Here is a 22132-nt window from a genome sequence, read left to right as displayed (position 1 = left end):
TATGGTAATACATAATTACATAACTAGTATCATAATTAATTTTGATCCAGAGTTCTTGGACTGATCGTCTTTTCTCAGGGTCAAGAAGGAATTTTTCCCCGTGATGCAAATTGGCTGAATGTGTCCTGGGGTTTTTGCCTTCTTCTGGATCAACATATTTAGGCACAGGAATTTTAGTAATACCATTATTAGAATCATAAGAGTAATACAAAAAATAAAACGAATTAAAAAAATTATAAACCAGTTCATTTGTAATTGTAATAGTGCAGCAATAATAAAAATGGTAATAATTCATTTGTGAGGCCTAGTTAGTGTAGTGGTAGTGTAGGGAGTACAGTGGGGGGGAAAAGGTTGAACTTGATGGACCTACAGTACAGACCAAAAGTTTGGACACACCTTCTCATTTAAAGATTTTTCTGTATTTTCATGACTTTGAAAATTGTACATTCACACTGAAGGCATCAAAACTATGAATTAACACATGTGGAATTATATACTTAACAAAAAAAGTGTGAAACAACTGAAAATATGTCTTATATTCTAGGTTCTTCAAAATAGCCAACTTTTGCTTTGATGACTGCTTTGCACACTCTTGGCATGCTCTTGATGAGCTTCAAGAGGTAGTCACCGGAAATGGTTTTCACTTCACAGGTGTGCCCTGTCAGGTTTAATAAGTGGGATTTCTTGCCTTATAAATGGGGTTGGGACCATCAGTTGTGTTGTGCAGAAGTCAGGTGGATACACAGCTGATAGTCCTACTAAATAGACTGTTAGAATTTGTATTATGGCAAGAAAAAAGCAGTTAAGTAAAGAAAAACGAGTGGCCATCATTACTTTAAGAAATGAAGGTCAGTCAGTCTGAAAAATTGGGCAAACTTTGAAAGTGTCCCCAAGTGCAGTTGCAAAAACCATCAAGCGCTACAAAGAAACTGGCTCACATGAGGACCGCCCCAGGAAAGGAAGACCAAGAGTCACCTCTGCTTCTGAGGATAAGTTTATCCGAGTCACCAGCCTCAGAAATCGCAGGTTAACAGAAGCTCAGATTAGAGACCAGGTCAATGCCACACAAAGTTCTAGCAGCAGACACATCTCTTCAACAACTGTTAAGAGGAGACTTTGTGCAGCAAGCCTTCATGGTAAAATATCTGCTAGGAAACCACTGCTGAGGACAGGCAACAAGCAAAAGAGACTTGTTTGGGCTAAAGAACACAAGGAATGGACATTATACCAGTGGAAATCTGTGCTTTGGTCTGATGAGTCCAAATTTGAGATCTCTGGTTCCAACCACCGTGTCACCAGACCTGAACCCAATCAAGATGGTTTGGGCTGAGCTGGACTGCAGAGTGAAGGCAAAAGGCCCAACAAGTGCTAAGCATCTCTGGGAACTCCTTCAAGATTGTTGGAAGACCATTTCCGGTGACTACCTCTTGAAGCTCATCAAGAGAATGCCAAGAGTGTGCAAAGCAGTCATCAAAGCAAAAGGTGGCTACTTTGAAGAACCTAGAATATAAGACATTTTCAGTTGTTTCACACTTTTTTGTTTAGTATATAATTTCACATGTGTTAATTCGTAGTTTTGATGCCTTCAGTGTGAATTTGCAATTTTCATAGTCATGAAAATGCCAACAAATCTTTAAATGAGAAGGTGTGTCCAAATTTTTGGTCTGTACTGTATATACACCCCCCCCCCCCAACATTCGGACTATAAGACTATAAATGCGTCTTATAGTCCAAAAAATACGGTAGTTATAAAGAAATTGTCCATTTGTCCATTCTTAGAATGGTAGGTTGTGTCTGTCTATGTCGAGCACATGTGTCCGGGTCTTCATGTCAGATGCTCAGTGTGCAGACCCTCAGTCCGAAGTCAGTGTGAAGTGGAAAGCCCCCCACCCAGTGTCTGACATGGTATATCTGTCCCACATAGCACCTGTGTTTCATATATGGCCTTAACCATCTACCCTGAGATAAGTGTACAAGAACAACATAACATTATATCAGCTAAAACCTACCACGAGGCTGATGCAATCTATCCAGTACAGAATTGAGATTAGAAATTAATATTTGATTATTTAACAGTCTTAAAGTTGTTGCAAAACTGAATACACACATCAAAAACTACCACATCTAGTATTTTGTAAGACCTCCATGATTTTTAAGGACCGCACGAAGTCTTCTAGGCATGAAATGAACACGTTGGCGACATATAATCCGAACAATACGGTAGATGTTGCAATAAGCCGCACTTTTTTCTTCCAAAATTTTGGAGGAAAGTGGGGGGTGCGTCTTACAGTCCGAATATAACATGGCTGCTGTGGGTGTCTGAATATATATGGCTGTGGGTGGTGTGGGGGGAGCGGCAGCGTGGGATCAGCAGGGCACAGGAGGCAGCAGCCGCCTACTGCAGCCTACGCTGTGCCGCTGCTAAAAAAGATGAATATTCATTGCTCCCCACGCCCATTGGCGGGGAGAGCAATGAATCTTCATTTTCCTTAATAGCGTGCACACTGTACCCGCAGTGCGGCTCCTGCTGCCTCTCTGCAGTCTGTGTGCAACTCCCATGGGTTGTAGTGAATATTCAGGGTCTTTAATAGCGGGCAGGAGCTGTGGGTACAGTGTGCGCGCTATTAGGGAGAATGAATGGTCACTTCTCCCCACACACATACAACCCCTGGCAAAAATTATGGAATCACCAGGCTCGGAGGATGTTCATTCAGTTGTTTAATGTTGTTGAAAAAAAGCAGATCACAGACAGCACAAATCTAAAGTCATTTCAAATGGTAACTTTATGGCTTTAAGAAACACTAAAATAAATCAAGATAAAAAATGTGGTACTCACTAAGGGTATTTTTTTCAGACCAAGCAGAGGGAAAAAAAATTATGGAATCACTCAATTCTGAGGAAAAAATTATGGAATCATGAAAAAACAAACACACAAAAGAACACTCCAATACATCACTAGTATTTTGTTGCACCACCTCTGGCTTTAATAACAGCTTGCAGTCTCTGAGGCATGGTCTTAATGAGTGACAAACCGTACTCTTCATCAATCTGGCTCCAACATTCTCTGATTGCTGTTGCCAGATCAGCTTTGCGGGTTGGAGCCTTGTGATGGACCATTTTCTTCAACTTCCACCAAAGATTTTAAATTGGATTGAGATCCGGACTATTTGCAGGCTATGACATTGACCTTATGTGTCTTCTTTCAAAGAATGTTTTCACAGTTTTTGCTCTATGGCAGGATGCATTAGCATCTTGAAAAATGATGTCATCATCCCCAAACATCCTTTCAATTGATGGGATAAGAAAGATCCTAGTTACTTACCGGTAACGGTATTTTACAGAGCCCATGACAGCACCACCTGAGAGGGTATCCGCCCACCAAGGACAGGAACCTACTGAATAAAAAGGCGGTACCTCTCTTCCGCATCAGTTTTGTTTCAGAGCATGAGAGGGCCTCCGAAAAATAGGTTAACACATAACTGCCACCTAACATTTGTAATAAAACACCCTAAAAAGTGCACACCAAAGTGATAAGGGGAGGGAATTAATAGGGTGCTGTCATGGGCTCTGTAAAATCCCGTTACTGGTAAGTAACTAGGATCTTTTCCCCTTCTCCCATGACAGCACCACCTGAGAGATTTATAGAGATCAGACACCAGAGGGAGGGATCACCGCTTGCAACACCTTCCTTCCAAAGGATAGATCAGTAGAAGAGGAAAGGTCAAGCCGATAATGCTTGTAAAATGTAGCGGGGGATGACCAAGTTGCCGCCTTACATATGATGTCGATGGGCACATCCGCCTTCTCAGCCCAGGAAGCAGCTACCACCCTGGTGGAGTGGGCCTTCAGGTTCTCTGGAACTGGCAGATTGCTAGAAGAGTATGCTAAGCTAATGGTATCCCTGACCCACCTAGCTATGGTCCCCCTTGTAACCTTAAGCCCTTTACTAGCCCCCTGAAAGGAGATGAATAAGGCATCACTTTTCCTCCAGGCCTTCGTCACCTCCAAATACTGGACCAATACCCTCTTAACATCTAAGATGTGAAGTTTATGTTCTTCAGAAGCTCTAGGGTTAGGATAGAAGGAAGGGAGAGTGATTACCTGCGTCCTATGGAATTTGGAGGCTACCTTCGGAAGATAGGCCGGATATGGTCTTAAGATTACTCTATCCGCACACACCTGCGTGAACGGATGGTTAACTGACAGTGCGTGTAGATCACTAATTCTACGAGCCGATGTTAGAGCTACCAGTATGGCTGTCTTTAAAGTTAGGATTTTTTCCGAGACTTTATCTAAGGGCTCAAAGGGAGGTTTGGTTAGTGCCTCTAGAACCAACTCAAGGTCCCAAAGATGCATCCTTTGAGTAGGAATAGTTCTGGATCTACCACAAGCTCTAATGAATCTGGTGATCCACCTATTCGCCGCCAAGTCGCAATTATACAGTGCCCCCAGAGCTGATACTTGTACCTAAAGGGTACTGGTGGCTAATCCCATGCTCAACCCCTTCTGGAGGAATTCCAATATGGCCCCAATAGGAACCCTCCCCTTGGCGGACTGACCCGAGGTAGACAGAAACTTAGCCCAGGTTCTACCATAGATCCTAGTCGTCACCGGCTTTCTACTCGCCAGTAGAGTAGTAATTAGACCTGGAGAGAACCCCTCCTGCATTAGTAGTGACCTTTCAAAATCCAGGCCGTCAAATGCAGGCCCGATCTTTGGGGATGGAAGACTGGGCCCTGCCTGAGGAGATCTGGGATGTCCAGAAGAACCCATGGATCCGCTTGGGACATTCTCTTCATCCAAGTGAACCATGGTCTCTTGGGCCAAAATGGGGCGATCAATATAACCCTCGCCTGTTCTTCTCGGATTTTTCTTAGGATGGAAGGGATCAGCATTAGAGGGGAAAAGGCATAGGCCAGGGTAAAATCCCAAGGAATCTGCAGCGCGTCTACCGCAAACGGTCTCTCTTTTGGATTCAGGGAGCAAAAGACCTTGGTCTTCCGATTGTGCCTGTTTGCAAACAGATCTATCTGGGGTTGTCCCCATCGGCCAACAATCTGCTGAAATACTGCTGGACTCAACTCCCATTCTCCCTGTTTCAAGGTATGACGACTTAGAAAATCGGCTTTTATGTTCTCTTCCCCTTTTATATGCAGTGCCGAGAGCATGAACAGATGACTCTCGGCAAAATGAAAGATCTAATCCGCTATCAACATCAGAGGAAGAGATCTGGTACCCCCCTGATGATTGATGAAGGCGACTGTCGTTCGGTTGTCCGACATTATCCGGATGTGGTGACCCTGGAAAAAGGAGCTGAACTTTACTAAAGCATTTCTGGCTGCCAACAGCTCCCTCGTGTTGGAGGAGAGACCCGTCTCGCTGTCCGACCAGAGGCCTTGTACTGAATGATCTCTTAGGTGAGCACCCCAGCCTTCTGCGCTTGCTTCTGTCGTAATTGTATCCGACACTTGGGAGGACCAAGGAACCCCCAAAGATAGATTTACCGGAGTTCTCCACCACTCCAGCGAGCTGATTACTGCATCTGGCAGGGATATTCTTCCACTCAGGCAACCTTTGAGCCGCCTGTCTGCTGTCAGGATCTCCTGCTGAAGACGTCTTGAATGGAACTGGGCCCACTGAACCGCTGGGATACAAGATGTCATTGTACCCAATAGAGACATTGCACTCCTCAAGGTCATGTTTGGATTGCTGATAACTCGTGATATTAGGGACCTGATCTTCAGTTTCTTGTCCTCTGGCAGAAGACAGGTTTGATTTTCTGAGTTCAAAATGAGACCCAGGAAAGATTGAATCTTCCTTGGTTCCAATCTTGATTTCTCTAAATTTAGCATCCAACCCAGGCTCCTTAGACTGGCCATGACTTCCTCCAGCGCCAGTGTGCAGAGTTGTCTTGATCTGCCCACCACTAAGAAATCATCCAGATAAGGGACTGAACTGTTCTGGGGGTCGTGGTATCAGTAATACCCATAGTCACTCTAATGGCCCTAACAAGTCTCTCAGTATTATCCACCGAAAAACAAGGTCTACCCCCACCATCATCATCCGAAGACTCCGACGACGATGATGAGGAGAGATCAGAGGGGATTTCTCTTGTAAAACGGGAGTCCACTGATTCCTCTGAGGCCGAGGAAACCTGTTTCTGCTTCCTTTTTTTCCGTGAGGTTAAGCCTTTTAAGGAATCCCTGACCTCTGTTTGGATCAAATTCCTTGACTCTACAGAAAAACTGGGGGACTCCTCTGCTATGGTTCTCTGGATACACTCCGAGCACAGGTTCTTAGCGTAGGAGGTGGGAAGGCTAATCTTACACACTGCACACTCCTTGTTCCTATTCTTGGAACTGCACTTTCTTGGTTCCTAACAACCAGAAAGAATTGAACGGAGAGAAAGAGAGAAAAACAGAGAAGAGCATATTATTTAAGGTAAACTTTCATGAAGATCACTCACCACACTGCCGTTCAGACTAGGGTAACGGAGGCGGTGGTTGACGTTCACACGAAGCCTCCTCTGTGGCGGAGGTGGATGGACGAGGTTTTTTCTGACCGGTTCTGCCGCCACTCGTACGACTCCCACTGCTGTGGCTTTGATGATGGGAAGACTCTCGACGTTCCGGTTGCTTGAACTGTCTACGCTGCCTTGGCGGCTGTGGCTGCTGCTGTTCCTCCTGTGGCAGTGACAGCTGCTGCCCAGGTGACTGCGGCTCCTCACTCATTATGACAGGAATGCAGACACCGCCATTCTGACAGCTTCCTATCCTTATAAGCATAAAGGCTCCACCTCTTTCGGCTCCTCCCCTTCCAGCAGTGTGCTCTCTCTTCTCTCCCCCTTTTTTTTTTTTTTAATAACTAGGCCAGCTGGTGCGCTACACCGCAGGATTTACCCCCCCCCTGCGCGTGCACAGCCCAGCGGCACCCGGCGCGCTTGTAGCGGGGATGACCGGCATCGCAACCCGCGCATGCGCAGATCCGGCTTCCGGCGCGCTCCGTAATAGGGCGCATCACGACCCCGTGCGTGCGCAGCCCGGACTTCCGGCGCGCTACATCACAGGGCGCGACGCGGCCTCCACGTGCGCAGACCCGGAAGACCTGCCGGCGTGCTCAGTCACATCCACCATGTGAGCGCAGACCCGGCACATGAGGAGAGGACCCCGGAAGGCAGCCCCCTCCCGCACGCAGACCCGGGCAGCAGCCAGATGGGGCTGAGAACAGAGGGCCATCTGCTGCTTCTTCACAGCCTCCAGGCCGCACCGATCCCGGGATCCACGGTCCAGACCCCACGGCCAGGTATGCGAGGTAACACCTAATGAGGCTCCCATCAAGGACAGGAACCAAAACTGATGCGGAAGAGAGGTACCGCCTTTTTATTCAGTAGGTTCCTGTCCTTGGTGGGCGGATACCCTCTCAGGTGGTGCTGTCATGGGAGAAGGTGAAAAACTGTCCAAAATATCAATGTAAACTTGGGCATTTATTGAAGATGTAATGGCAGCCATCTCCCCAGTGCCTTTACCTGACATGCAGCCCCATATCATCAATGACTGTGGAAATTTGCATGTTCTCTTCATGCAGTCTTCTTTATAAATCTCATAGGAACAGCACCAAACAAAAGTTCCAGCATCATCACCTTGCCCAATGCAGATTCACGATTCATCACTGAATATGACTTTCATCCAGTCATCCACAGTCCACGATTGCTTTTCCTTAGCCCACTGTAACCTTGTTTTTTTCTGTTTAGGTGTTAATGATGGCTTTTGTTTAGCTTTTCTGTATGTAAATCCCATTTCCTTTAGGCGGTTTCTTACAGTTCGGTCACAGACATTGACTCCAGTTTCCTCCCATTCCTTCCTCATTTGTTTTGTTGTGCATTTCCTGTTTTGGAGACATATTGCTTTAAGTTTCCGGTCTTGACGCTTTGATGTCTTCCTTGGTCTACCAGTATGTTGGCCTTTAACAACCTTCCCATCTTGTTTGTATTTGGTCCAGATTTTAGACACAGCTGACTGTCAACAACCAACATCTTTTGCAACACTGGGTGATGATTTACCTTTTTTTAAGAGTTTGATAATCCTCTCCTTTGTTTCAATTGACATCTCTCCTGTTGGAGCCATAATTCATGTCAGTCCACTTGGTGCAATAGCTCTTCAACGTGTGATCACTCATTTTTAGATGCAGACTAACGAGCAGGTGTTAGTTTTGGAAATTAAAATTTACAGGGTGATTACATAATTTTTTCCCTCTGCTTGGTCTGAAAAAAATTACACTTACTGAGTACCATATTTTTTATCTTTATTTCTTTTAGTGTTTCTTAAAGCCCTAAAGTTTCCATTTGAAATGACTTTAGTTTTGTGCCATGTTTGTGATCTGTTTTTTTTCAACATTAAACAACTGAAAGAACATCCTCCAAGCCCGGTGATTCCATAATTTTTGTCAGGGGTTGTAGTCACGGCATGGGGAGCATTGACTATTCCGGCACAGCACTTCACTGTGTGAGTGCGCATGGCAGTAACGCCATGACCGGCTCACACACAGTGTCGGCAGCAGAGTGGGACGCAGCACTAGAGAGCGCTTTATTTTTGTGTGTGTAGCGTGATGGGTATCATGGGGTGCCATGCATACCAGGATGGAGTGGTGCCATGCATACCAGGATGGGGGATCAAGGGGGTGCCATGCATACCAAGATGGGGGATGAGGGTCACATAACAGGAAGGATGGGGCCATATATATCCAGATATTAATAGAATTGGGGGACATTACCCATATAATAGTGTCAGCAGCAGACCCCCTTCCACTTAACAGTGCATCATGACCCCATTTTTTTGCTTACATTTTTTTTTCTATTTTTCTCCTGAAAAACGTAGGTGTGTCTTATGGTCCGATGCGTCTTATAGTCCAAAAAAGACGATATCTTTTTTCATTCTTCAAAAACGAGTTCTTTCAGAGCCTGGATGCTGGATGGAGTGTGATGCTCAAATTCTCTCCTCAGAATTCCTGTGTTCAATTGGGTTCGGATCAGTACACATATTTGGCCACGGAAATCACTTTCACCCTATTCTCCCTTAGAAATGCAACAGATGCGTGTTTTGGATCATTATGTTGGAATTCTTGAAAAATGGAAAAATATAGATGTTGCAATATGTCGCCAAAATGTTCATTCCATGCCTAAAAGACTTGGTGCAGTCTTTAAAAATCATGGAGGTCATATAAAAACACTGGATGTAGGAATTTTCAATGTGGAGAGTATTCATTTTCACATCAACTAATTTGAGGAAAACTGAAGATTTTGTAATGAAAGTTATATTAGCCTTACTTTCAGGTTATGGGTTAAAAAAATGTTCTAGAAAACTTAGCCTTCTCAAAAAGTTGGAAATTGTTCTTGTATTCAATGAAATATTGTTTACAATCTTCCTTTTCACAGGGACTATACTCCTGGTGTACATACATCACATAGGATACGCTGCATCTGCTACATACATCCTACAGGAGACTGCAATACAAGTTGAAATAAGGAGCAGGGCACGGGAACACTGAGCACACCAACTCTGCCCACAAAAAATATCCTGATGCTGGTACTAGCTAGCGTCAGGACATAATCCAGAGCTGCTTGTGCCACGGCGTTCATTAGTGAACACTGCATGTGCAAACTTTAGAGAAGAATTAAAGGGCCGGGAGCCCAAGTACTGCAGCCCCTGGGAATCTGCAAAAGTGCCGCAGCAAGTGAGGTCGCGGGCCATTTACAGCTGGGGACTGGAAGTTTCCCACCTTTGCCATAGGGTAAGCAGTTACTGTATATCAGATGCAAATCAAAAACAACTTCAAATTGTCTTTGATGTGAGTTTTGGAGGCAGATCTGGATCAATTTTTTTTCTACACAATTATTTTGTCCCATTTGGGGAGTAGACTATGCAATGTCATGATCCCACAGATAAATTATTGCTGTGCATTATGTATTGCAACTTTACACTTCGAGGCCATCTATTAGACCTCATGTACATGGCACACCTGAAAAGTTTGTTGCCGCAGGGTGGCAGCCGTCAATCACAGTGCAACACTGATGCGCTTACGTGGTCACAGTTTTGTAAGTGTATGCGACTGACAACTGAAGCTCAGCAGCCAATGTGCTACAATCATGATGTGCATGAAGTGGTTAAATACTGGTGGGGCTGCAGTTCTCAATACAATTTTAATAATTGATTGTAGGGCGTTTGTAATCAAATTTTGGAAAGCTGCAGACTGCTAAATTTGCACTGTGCGATCTATCCATTTACTTCCAGTTATTTGGATATTTTGCTTGTTTTTGGTGTTTTTCTCTGTCTAGTGGCCTTGCGTGTACATGCATTTACATTTTGCATGCACATCAATTTACGTTTCAGTTCAGACTTCCAGGTTTTTTTTCTTTGTAGTTCAGTATGCTTCAGTGCATATAAGGGTGTGGCCCCCCTTTGTCTGAGCTGAAAGGTTCATTCTGCCTCTCAGGTCCATGCTTCTACTAGGGGTTCAGTCTCTCTGCCCTTATCCATATGTATGTCACTTGACAAATGGTAAGGTTTTAATATTAGAGTTAGGACTGTCCCATAAGGGTTGCCGTGACGTGGCGGGACAGCTTTTACATTATTTTGATCAAAATTATGTTTACTAAATACCCTTTATTATTTATTATTATTTTTGCACTGAGATCTATCCATTTACTTCCAGTTATTTGGGTATTTTGCTTGTTTTTGGTGTTTTTCTCAGACTGCTAAATAAGTAGACATGTAGGCAAATGAAAGATACAACTTAATCTTTATTTTCTATACAAACATCTTTACACTATCTACAGAAGAAAATATAGTTTTCATTCCATAATAGAACTAAATTAAAACAAATGCAAAGTGTACAGAAACTTGAGGGATAGATGAGGTTTTATTAAATAAGAATAACAGTTCATTATCATTCCACGTTATGACTGTATTAGGTTACTCCCTGTCATTTCTGTTTGTTGGTGTTCTGTGGTTTAGAGTACAAAAAGGGTGTAAATTGCACTTAAAAACAGAAAATGACCTGCTGAACCAAATAAAATCTTCCAGGCAGCCCCAAAAAGGGGTCATCCATCTGCAAGTTTCATACAATGCCATTACTTGGAGGCAAGTTTTGTGTGATAACTTTGAAGAGTCAAATTGTTCCCTGACTGGATCAGTTTACAAGGAAACTGGGTGTAGACAGATGCAACTGCACGCTGAGCGGTACTATTACAATGCACGGCTCCTAAAATTAAAATAGGACTTCTGCACAATATTGGCTGGACATCTTATGGGTGCCTCACCAGCTGTAACGCCAAATGTGCAGTTGCAATTCTCAATGCACCATGACAGGTCAACAGGAGAATATGCCCGGGGATACACTTCAATAAACATTCTGCACATGTAATTCTTTAATATAATCATGACTATAAAATGTGCATTTAAGCTTTAACGCTGGGCTCGACTTTTGGTGTCAGTCATAATTCTGAGGTGAGGTCTAGAATATCTTTTACAGTATAAAAAAAATGTCAATTTGAATCTAAAAATGTTTTATTTTTAAGATGTACAGAGCACCATTTATGTAAGTGTGATTAAGAAACATAATGAAAGTACAACATTTTCAGCTAAAAAAAGTCACTGTTAACTCACAAAAAAGCTTTAGTGGTTCGGAAAATATTTTCAAAGGCTCTGATAATGAGGTATGGCCATTAGGCCACATTCACACGTTCAGTATTTGGTCATTATTTTATCTCCGTATTTGTAAGCCAAAACCAGGAGTGGGTGATAAATACAGAAGTGGTGACTTGTTTCTATTATACTTTTCCTCTGATTGTTCCACTCCTGGTTTTCGCTTTCTGATGTAAGATACTTAATGTGTGAACGAAGCCTTACTATAATTCTGGAACTCTGGACAACGAACTTGGCCAAATCCACATACTCAGAAAAATGGCTTTAAGCTTCAAAGCGGCTAACATCTCTGTTTAAATGCATGTAAAAAATATATATATACAGCTCACCGTTCAAAACAAAAAATAAGCTGGTGGTCTTTCTGCAGCTGATACTAGTGTACGGATCAGTGGGCTGGATTTCATATCAGCAGACAAAGGGGATAGATCGTAGATCGAGCTCCAATAGAAAATGTTATAAAAGCCAAAATGTATTTAATCTTCATAAAAAGCATATTTGTAAAGAAAAAAATGGTTTTAAAAAAAGCCTACGCGTTTCAAATTCACTGCAAATTCTCAGTCATAGCCAATGATTAAGGATCTACTATCTATCCTGTTTGTCTTATAAATTAATGTCTTAAAAGCGGACATAGCCATTGCACCCAAACTGATTTGAACCCATTGAATCTTCAATCTATGCACGTGTGGCCTAATGTGATTTCTGACCAATCAGACCAACTAAAATATCTGTTGGCTTGGCCAAAGACATGAGATATATAAGAATCTGCCAACAATCAGATGTCTATGCCAACAGCAGATGATCCTAAAATAAGTTGGATCTGACAATATCCCATGCTTACAAGTAACTACCTTAAAGAGGTTGTCCACTACTATATAAAATGCCCCCCAATGTATTTAAAAGAGAAGTCTTTTCGTAATTACCTTGCTTATTCTTTATTGCCTGTGAGCGGCGCTATCGCTGGCTGCTCACAGGCATCGTGACCCCGACTGCAGCCTCCTCTAGCATCCGCTGATGTCAAGTCGGGTGTGAGCCAGTGACGCGCTCCCCCTGATTGATGGGCTGTGGGCGAAGTTTCCCCCACTCGTCAAAGCCCAGCATCCACCGAGCGCTTTCCCAATGAATGTAGGAGAGGGAAAGCACATGGTGGATGCTGGGTGTGACGAGTGGAGAAACCCCACCCATAGCCCATCAATCAGGGGGAACGCATCACTGGGTCACGCCCGACTGCAGCCGGAACTTGATGTGACATCAGCGGATGTCAGAGCCAACTGCAGCCGGGGGACACGTGATGCCTGTGAGCGGCCAGCGATAGCGCCACTCACAGGCAATAAAGAACAAGCAAGGGAATTACAAAAAGACTTCTCTCCACAGTTTAAATACATTGTGAGCAATTTATATAGTAGTGGACAACTTCCTTAAGCAGTCAGCCTAATGAGCCAATAGCTATTCCTCCATAGCCCCAACCTCCGCCCATACACATGCATGCTCAGTTCGGCTGCGTATGCATGTGTTTTAAGTAAACTGTTACCAGATACCTCAGCAGATAATCTCCCATGACAACAAATTAGGCATGCTGATTTCAACATGCCTGATCTTTTTAATTTACCTCTAATATATGGTATCAGCAGAGAATAGACACGCTCCCATACAGATTAGTGGGTTAGTTTAGATTGGTTCGAGGTGGCCATTTACACATATTAAATTTAGCAATTATCTTCTGCTTTACTGTTGGTAAAATAAAACATCACTATTCCCTGTAATGAAGCAGTGTTTTAGAAATCTTCAGACTGCACATATTGGCAAACAGATCTGTTATAGGCAAGAAGTGCATCCTTACCCAAGCTGAAACATCTGATCTACATGTCACCTATACCTATTCTATCCACAGAGGAACGCTCTACCATTCCGAGGATAGAGACGTGAGAGCTTGCATGCTTACTGTAAGATTCTACACTCTGCTTCAGCAATATTAATCACAAACCCAAAAAGTGAAGTCCAGTAAGGTAAGATCTCTTATGAAGAAAATTAGTAACTAATAAAAGAGGAATTTATAAAAATACATTTCCTATGAAAAAATGTTTTATATACAGTAGTCTACTTTATGTACATAGGCATAAAATGTGACAGCTGAGGTTAACACCTAGACAGTATCTTGTGACCTACCCCATCGGAACATATCCCAAACTTTATGGATGATAGTAAATAAGACGACAGAACAGAAACATCCTCTCACACCTTCATCAGCAAACTCTACACACTTCCTAGCCACCGAGTATTAATATTGATCCACCCATACAAGAGCTCAGCACCCCGTTCACACAGGCAATACACACACATTCAGAAAGGTGTCTGGTCAAGGTCTCATATTTCTAGTTCTGAGAACATCAACAAACATGTATGCCCATTAGTGACTATTAGCAACTCTCTTAGGACTAAACTTTTATAAGCTGCCAACTTTAAATCCAGAGTCCTATAAAAAGGATTGGGACAGGTTTGTCAAGACGCTATATTGTGGACTAAAGTGTATGCCTCACTTAAGGAAGGTCTTCCTGATCACTCTCCAAGGTAACTATAACTGAAAAGGTGGCCATACACCCAAGAAAGTTTATCAGATCGTTATTCCTCCATTACACAAGCAAGCTCACCCAAACATGTATGTGTTTTCAATGGGAAGAGAGGAATATGCAGCTGACAGACCAAAACAATCAGGCATGTTGAAATCAAACATGCCCAATCCTTCTTTCCCACCCGACATCTAGCAACAGGTAAGAGTTGTTGGTCCCATAGAAATAAGCAAATTCAGCCAATGTGCAAAATCTAAGGTGTCTAGCCACAGCAAGAACACCAGCAGTGTCTGCTGATTCTGCCATTTAGGGCTCGCTCTCATTTGCGATTAAATCGGGCGAATGCAATCCGATAAAAAGTCAAATTGCATTCGGACCAATTTAATCCCATGAGTGTGTGCTCAGTGGCTTTTTTTCCCCCAGCACCGATTGGATTGTGATCGGACTGGAAACAAATCACAGCATGATGCATTCGGATCAGATATCACCCGAGTGCAGTGCAATACCTGCCGACGCCAGCAACAGAGGCTAGAGGATCGGAGCACTGACATTCGGCTCCTGCTTGCAGCAAAGTGGGAGCTGAATGTCATTAGCATATCGCATCGGATGCCATACGCTAGTGGGACCCCGGCCTTAATCGGGGATTGTATTTACAGACACTGTACAGTAACACTATCCTGGAAATTGACATTACCACCCATAAGTTAAATTAAAAATAATGCAATACAGTCAAACTTGTTAAAATACTGCAGTCACATTTTATTCTAGAAAAAAAGTTTAAAAAAAGTCTACAGTGGCTGTTCCTGGGAATGTGCCGAAAATGATTTTGGGAAGTCAAGTTAGCCAGTAAAAATCTCTTAATTCTGAATTGACATGGATTTAAAAAGGTGGGATTGTCTAATGGTTTATAATAGACGCAGCTGTAATAAATAATGCAGTAAAGCAGTGTATGTATGGGATTAATTACAATCTAAAAAGTACCTAAAGCTGTCATTAAAGGCACGTTAAAGGCTTTTTGCCACCTTTAAATGTTATAACCAATCCATAGGATAAAGTGGCAACTTGCTGATTGGAGGGGGTCCGACCGCTGAGACCCTTACCAATCCAGAGAACGGGGGGCTACACAGAGCCCTACCTGGAATATTGGCCAGGCATGTGCATCACCGCTCCCATTCTCTCTGTATGGGACTAGCAGAAAACGCAGAGTGCTGTACTCATTCCGGCAGTCCCATAGAGTGAATAGAGTGTCCAATAGAGAGCTCATTCATGATGGAGCATTTCACAGCCCTGGTCTTGGTGAGGCCACAGTGGATTAGTGATAACTCCTAAAGATGGGAATTGCCCTTTAATTCACGGTAATGGTCTGTACCATTAAAATCTATTCAACACATTTGGTTTTATGAAAATCACAACAAAAAAAAAATCTACATATTGTAGGAGATATTTTTTTTCTTCAGTCACATCCAAAGCTCCAATGAATTCTACTTCCTGTTACAACATGAATGTCTTTGTAGTGTAGGTATATAGTCAAAATGATGCCTCAGCTCTGGGTATGAATGCAGAAAAAGAAAAAATTGGTACAATACAAAAAAGGTAAAGCTAAATATTTGCATGGTTACTCAATATCAATGTAGATCAACACTGGATTATTGTTGGAAATAACACCTGTCAAATAAATGGCATCAGAACAGGCGGAGTTCAGCATAGTTTAAAAAGACATGTCCTTCATAAAATGTGCCAAAAACTGGAGGTACAGTTGTAAAAGGATACACCGTAATTGCTATCATGTTACCATCTTCATTAAAAGAAAATAAATATATGAGTGACTGCAATCATCATTGCATTATATACTACTGTGAAAAGTGCCCATTTTATCCCGTATTTCATTGTACAAGTAACATAAAGTTGGTTTAAAGGGAACCTGTCACCATGAAGATGCAGTCCAATCTGCAGGCACCATAATATACAGCAGGGGAAGTAGTGTAGATTGATATATAGTTTTGTGTGTAAAGTCTCAGTATAACCTGTGTTTTCATCTTTTAATCCTCTGCTCTTTCTGGGATTTTCAGTCCAGTGGGCAGTCCCATCAGTGATTGACAATTGTCTCTGTATGCACAATTATATAAGAAAGCTGTCAGTCACTGATAGGACTGCCCACTGGACCTAAAATCCCACAAAGACCAGAGGATTAAATGATGAAAACATAGGTTATACTGACCGGAGTCGTGTAGGTGTCCATTTTGGTGGAGTTGAAGTCTGTATAAAATGGACCGACTCAGACTCCTAAAATATATAATAAATTGGGTACAGTAGTTCAATGCAGTTTGTGGGGAATATTTTTCCATAAGAGTCTGGGAAAGTTATGAGATGTCCTATAAATGTCTGTCCTATTCCTGATCTAAGGGTCTAGACTTTTAGCTGAGATGAATCTGTGCTGCAGTAAATTTATCACTTACACATGAGCCATGTATGAGGGAGTCGGAGTTGGTGTCATGGAAATTTAGGAGTCGGAGTCGAAGGTTTGGCTTACCGACTCCACAGCCCTGAGGCTGTGTGCCCACGATGCGTTTTTTAAGCGTTTCCGCAGCTGCAAAAACGCTTAAAAAACGCATGGTAGAAGGCCTGCCATGTCCCCCAATGATAATCCGCATGTGCTGTGCACATGCTGCGGAGATTTCCGCTGCGCATTATCATTGCGGAAAAAAACGCAGCACTACCAATTATTTTGCGGAAGTGCTGCGTTTTTGCCATTGACTTGCACTGAAACGCATGGATTCCACATCACTGTATATGTAGATGCGAATTCCACGCGTTTCAATGTGCAGATGGTACCCGGGTCTGGAGGACAGGAGACTCTCCTCTGGACCTGGGTACCATAGAACCTGTGAAAAAAAGAATAAAATAAAAAATAAATGTTATATTTACCTTCTGATGGCCCCAGCTGCGCTCGTCCTCCCATGCCAGCAGATGGCGGTGGACTGAAGGACCTGCGCTGACGTCATAGTCATGTGACGGCAGGTCCTTCAGTGTATCGCGATCTGCCAGCAGCCAGGACGGAGCGAAGCAAGACTGCGGGGGCCATCAGAAGGTAACTATAGATAGATTTTTTTTACCATTCTTTTGGTCACACTATATAAATCCAGGCCTTTTGCATGGATTTATATAGTGTGACCAAGTTGTCAAGCACTTTCCAAGTGATGCTAAAATCGCTTGGAAAGCGCTTGTCAACCTGCATGCGGAAATGAAAGTGAAGAACGCTTCACTTCCGCATGTCCCTGGCAGGAAACCGCATGTACAATCCGCATGAGTTTTTTTCTGCCAGTAAGATGCAGAAACGCTCAGGAAAAATCCGGAGCATTTCTGCATTGTGGGCACATAGCCTGATACTGACTATTTTCTCACAAAACTATATATCAATCTGCTCACCAACCCCTGCTCTTTAACATGGTGCATGCAACTTGGACTGCACTTTTTCATGGTGACAGGTTCCCTTTTCTAAGCTGTAATGGAGTAAAAAAACATATTTGATTCATACAGAAACTGGCCAACACCTGTGTATGGATTGTGTCCGGTATTGCAGCTCTCATCCAATTAAGGGAATGGTCAGGGTTGGCGTAGTTTCTGGAAGAAAGCAGCCACATTTTTCTAATCCTGGACAATCCCTTTAGCAGAGTAATACAACACAGTCCTAATGATACACTGAATTTAAAGGGAACCCGTCACCAAAAATAACGCTGTTAACCTGCACATATGCGGATAATCTGCAGGTTAATAGCGTTAATATGCTGCCCGGTGCCTGAACGCAGCCGAATGCAGCAGGGAGACAATGAACTTTTATTCTCCCCGCCAGCATTTGGTTTTCAGTCATGGAGGCAGTGCCGGTTCAGTCACCGCTCTGAGTATACAGAGCGGCCGCTATAACCGTGCCCCCGGCAGACTGACACTCGCTCTGCATTGCGGCTGGCTGTCAGTCAGTGTTGGGGGCACGATTACAGAGGCTGCACTATATACTCAGTGGTGACTGAACCGGCGCTGCCCCCACACCACGTGAGTGAATTCGAATGCAGGGGGGAGAATAAAGTTCATTTTCTCCCTGTTGCATTCGGCTGTGTGCAGGCGCTGGGCAGCATAACGCTGTTAACATGCGTTACCTGCAGGTTAACAGCGCCATTTTTGGTGAAAGGTTCCCTTTAACAAGCAGGAGTCACTGTGCCAGGGTATATGAGCTTTGGAAACACAATAACTAAACAATAATATTTGTGGGGGGACAGGGAGAACATAAGGGCTTGAAAAATAAATTTAAACATTTCATGGATAATTATAAGCATGATAAATAAAATAAATGTAAAATATTACATGATAATTAAAAGAGGACAGGCCTCGATGAGTTTAAATTACTTAAGTCACAAGACATAATGGCTAATCCTTTGGCCACCTCTTTGTTTCATCGAGGGGCTGTGTAATGCGTGCCTATAAAACTATATCAAATATCAAAACCATTCCCGTGAAAATATAATTTATCCAAAAGGGGGTATGATAGAGGGAAAGAATAAACCTCCCCTACCCCAACAAAACCGCATTTTTTGTGTGCAGAAAAGTTTTAAAACATTGATAAACTTAAGTATTATATATATATATATTTATGGATATAAAAATTTAAAAAATGCCCTTCTCTGTTAAATCTATTCAGTAGAGGGAAACAAAGCTGAAGGCAGATATTAAATATAGCACAAAAATATTGTTCCAAGGTAATTTAACCCCTTATCGTGCTGTAGGGAAAGCTTGACCTTTTCCACGCACCGTACACATGGGGAGGGGGCAAATATTACTTGCAGGCAAGGGAGTGTCAAAATTTTGCAGCATGTGGATTGATTGGTCTCCAAGTTGCGGAGTCACTGCACGGAGGACAAAGCTCCTTTCCATCCTGTTGGCATGTCCAGGACACAACATCCTCTCGACACTACCATAGGCGTCAAATGCACTGTGCATTTACTTGCAGTTGTAAACCCTCCACAGTTTTGGATGCAGAGAAGAATCCTCTACAGTGAGTACTGTGTCTGTCCATTGTATACTTAAGGACTATCTTCACAAGAGGCTAGCCAGGCTGGTAGTAGGTCCATTCTGAGCCTGAAACTGTACAGGTGGCGACCCATCTGTCCACTGCAGAGGAAACAAATATCAGTTAAAGTACTCAAATTCAAAGAAAAAAAACAACAACACACCACTAAAAAGGCTGTACCTCATCACAGGCTCTGAAGTATTATGGCAAAAAGAGAACCACTTCCATCACATATGCAAAACATTTTTAACCCCTTCGCAACCTTGGGTTTTGTCGTTTTTGCTTTTTCGTTTTTTGCTCCCCTTGTTCCCAGAGCCATAGCGTTTTTATTTTTTGGACAATATGGCTGTGTGAGGGCTTATTTTTTGCGGGACGAGTTGTACTTTTCAACGCCATTACTAGTTTTACCATATCGTGTACGGGAAAAAAATTCCAAGTGCGGTAAAATTGCAAAAAAAGTGCAATACCACAGTTGTTTTTTATTTATTTTTTTACCACGTTCACTGAATGCTAAAACTGACCTGCTATTCTTATTCTACAGGTCATTACGCGTTCGTAGACACCAAACATGTATAGGTTATTTTATATTTAAAAGTGGTGAAAAAAAAATTCCAAAATTTGGTAAAAAAAAAAAACTAAAAAAAAAAAAGCGCCATTTTCCGAGACCTGTAGCATCTCCATTTTTCATGATCTGGGGCTGGGTGAGGGCTTATTTTTTGCGCGCTGGGCTGACGTTTTTATTGATAACATTTTGGGGTAGATCCGATGTTTTGATCGCCCGTTATTGCATTTTATAGCAATTTTGCGGCGACCAAAAAACGTAATTCTGGCGTTTAGAATTTTTTTCTCGTTACACCGTTTACCGATCGGATTAATTCTTTTTTTATATTGATAGATCGGGCGATTCTGAACGTGGCGATACCAAATATGTGTATGTGTTTTTTTTTTTTTTTTTATATTGAATGGGGCGAAAGGGGGGTGATTTAAACTTTTTTTAAAAACATTTTTTTTTCACTTACTGCATGCTTCAATAGTCTCCATAGGAGACTAGAAGCAGCAGTTGTCTGATCGTCTCTGCTACATACAGAGGACGAGCAGATCCCCTGCATGCAGCAGAAATGGTCCTGTGCTATGAGCGCCGACCACTAGGTGGCGCTCATAGCGACCAGATCATGACAACCACAGGCGTCTGCTGCAGACCCTGGGTTGTCATGCACGCCCATCGGCGACCCGCGATCACGTGACGGGGTCGCCGATGGGCGGGGCTTATGACGCGCAACCCGGAAGTGCGCGTTAAATGCCGCTGTCGGAGATTGACAGCGGTATTTAACATGTTAACAGCCGCGGGTGGATCGCGATTCCACCCGCGGCTGTTGCGGACACATGTCAGCTGTAAGAATCAGCTGACATGTGCTCGGTTCAGTGAGGGCTCAGCGCAGCAGCCCTCACTGAACCGGGGGTACGCAAATGTGCGTACTAAGACGTCATGGGTTGGAAAAGGGTTAAACAAGGTCCCCAAGAATCGCTCACAAGACTCTTAATGAACCTCTGCTGTACCCCTGGCTGATTTTCAGTTTTTTCCCTCCGCTTTTTCCAAGAGTCATCATTTTTTTTTTTTTTTTTTTTTCATTTTTCTGGCCGTATAGCCAAATGAGGCTTGTTTTTTGCACGACGAGTTGTACTTTTGAATGACACCATTCATTTTACCATATAATATACTGGAAAACGGGGAAAAAAATCCAAGTGTGGTGAAAATTCCCAAAAAAAAAAAGTGCAATTCTACAATTTTTTTTAAAAAGGTTTATTTACCATGTTCACTAAACGCGAAAACTGACCTCGCAATACGATTCCCCAGGTGAGTACAAGTATGCAGATACCAAACATAAAAAAAAAACAACCCACACACCATAAAACTGTATGTCTGGTATCTGCGTACTCATCTGGGGAATCATATTGCCAGGTCTGTTTTCACATTTAATGAACAAGGTAAATATAAAATAAAATATATATTTAAGTTGTGAAAAAGAATTCAGAAATTTGTCAAAAAAATATTAATTGCTTGTCGCCATTTTCCGAGACCCATAACATTCTGATTTTTCAGGATCTGGGGCTGGGTGAGGGCTTATTATTTGGCCCTGAGCTGACGTTTTTACTGATACCATTTTGGGGTAGATACGATGTTTTGATCACTTCTTATTGCATTTTATTGCGGCAACCCAAAAAATGTAACTGGCATTTTGATTTTTTTCTCGTTAATCGATAAGATTAATTTATTTTATATTTTGATAGATAGGACATTTCTGAACAACAGCAATACCAAATATGTATTTTTTTTATTTTTTAATAGGATAAAGGGGGGTGATTTGAGCTTGTTTGTTTTATTTCTTAAAACATGAAGCACTTGTTACTGTATTTAATAGTCTCCTTAGAAGATTTGAAGCCGCGATCATCTGATTACCTTAGCTGTACATAGCAGAAATCACTCATGAATGCAGGCCACAGCCTGGCGATCACAGGAGGATCGTGATGACAGGCATCGGTCGTCATGACAGCCAGTGGTCTGCTGAAGACCCATCGGCGCTCCACGATCACATGACGGGTGCGCCGATGGGTGGGGTCAATGATGCACTTTCTATCTGCGCATGTTAAATGCCTGTGTCAGTGATTGACAGTGGGATTTAACTGGTTAACATCCATGGGTGGATCTCAGGTCCACCTGCGGCTGTTAAGAGGCTTTTGATGGCTGATTAAATCAGTGTGTGAGCCCGCATCAAAGTCAGGGACACGACATATGACGTAAATATAAGAGG

General features: G+C 42.8%; 1 protein-coding gene across 1 annotated transcript in view; it reads right to left on the bottom strand.

The window, feature by feature from the left end:
- Window positions 1-10777: 10777 nt before the first annotated feature.
- MAU2 (MAU2 sister chromatid cohesion factor) overlaps window positions 10778-22132 on the bottom strand; it is a 43745-nt gene continuing 32390 nt past the window's right edge. Inside the window, exon 19 of the mRNA XM_073661051.1 lies at window positions 10778-19423. Within this exon, the coding sequence (XP_073517152.1) occupies window positions 19349-19423 (75 nt within the window). The 3' untranslated portion in view covers window positions 10778-19348. The remainder of the gene's footprint in view (window positions 19424-22132) is intronic.

Source organism: Phyllobates terribilis, unplaced genomic scaffold, assembly GCF_046119375.1.
Source record: "Phyllobates terribilis strain yellow unplaced genomic scaffold, ASM4611937v1 Scaffold_1__5_contigs__length_1240528914, whole genome shotgun sequence".
Classification (NCBI taxonomy): domain Eukaryota; kingdom Metazoa; phylum Chordata; class Amphibia; order Anura; family Dendrobatidae; genus Phyllobates; species Phyllobates terribilis.
This window is presented reverse-complemented; position numbering and strand designations above follow the sequence as displayed.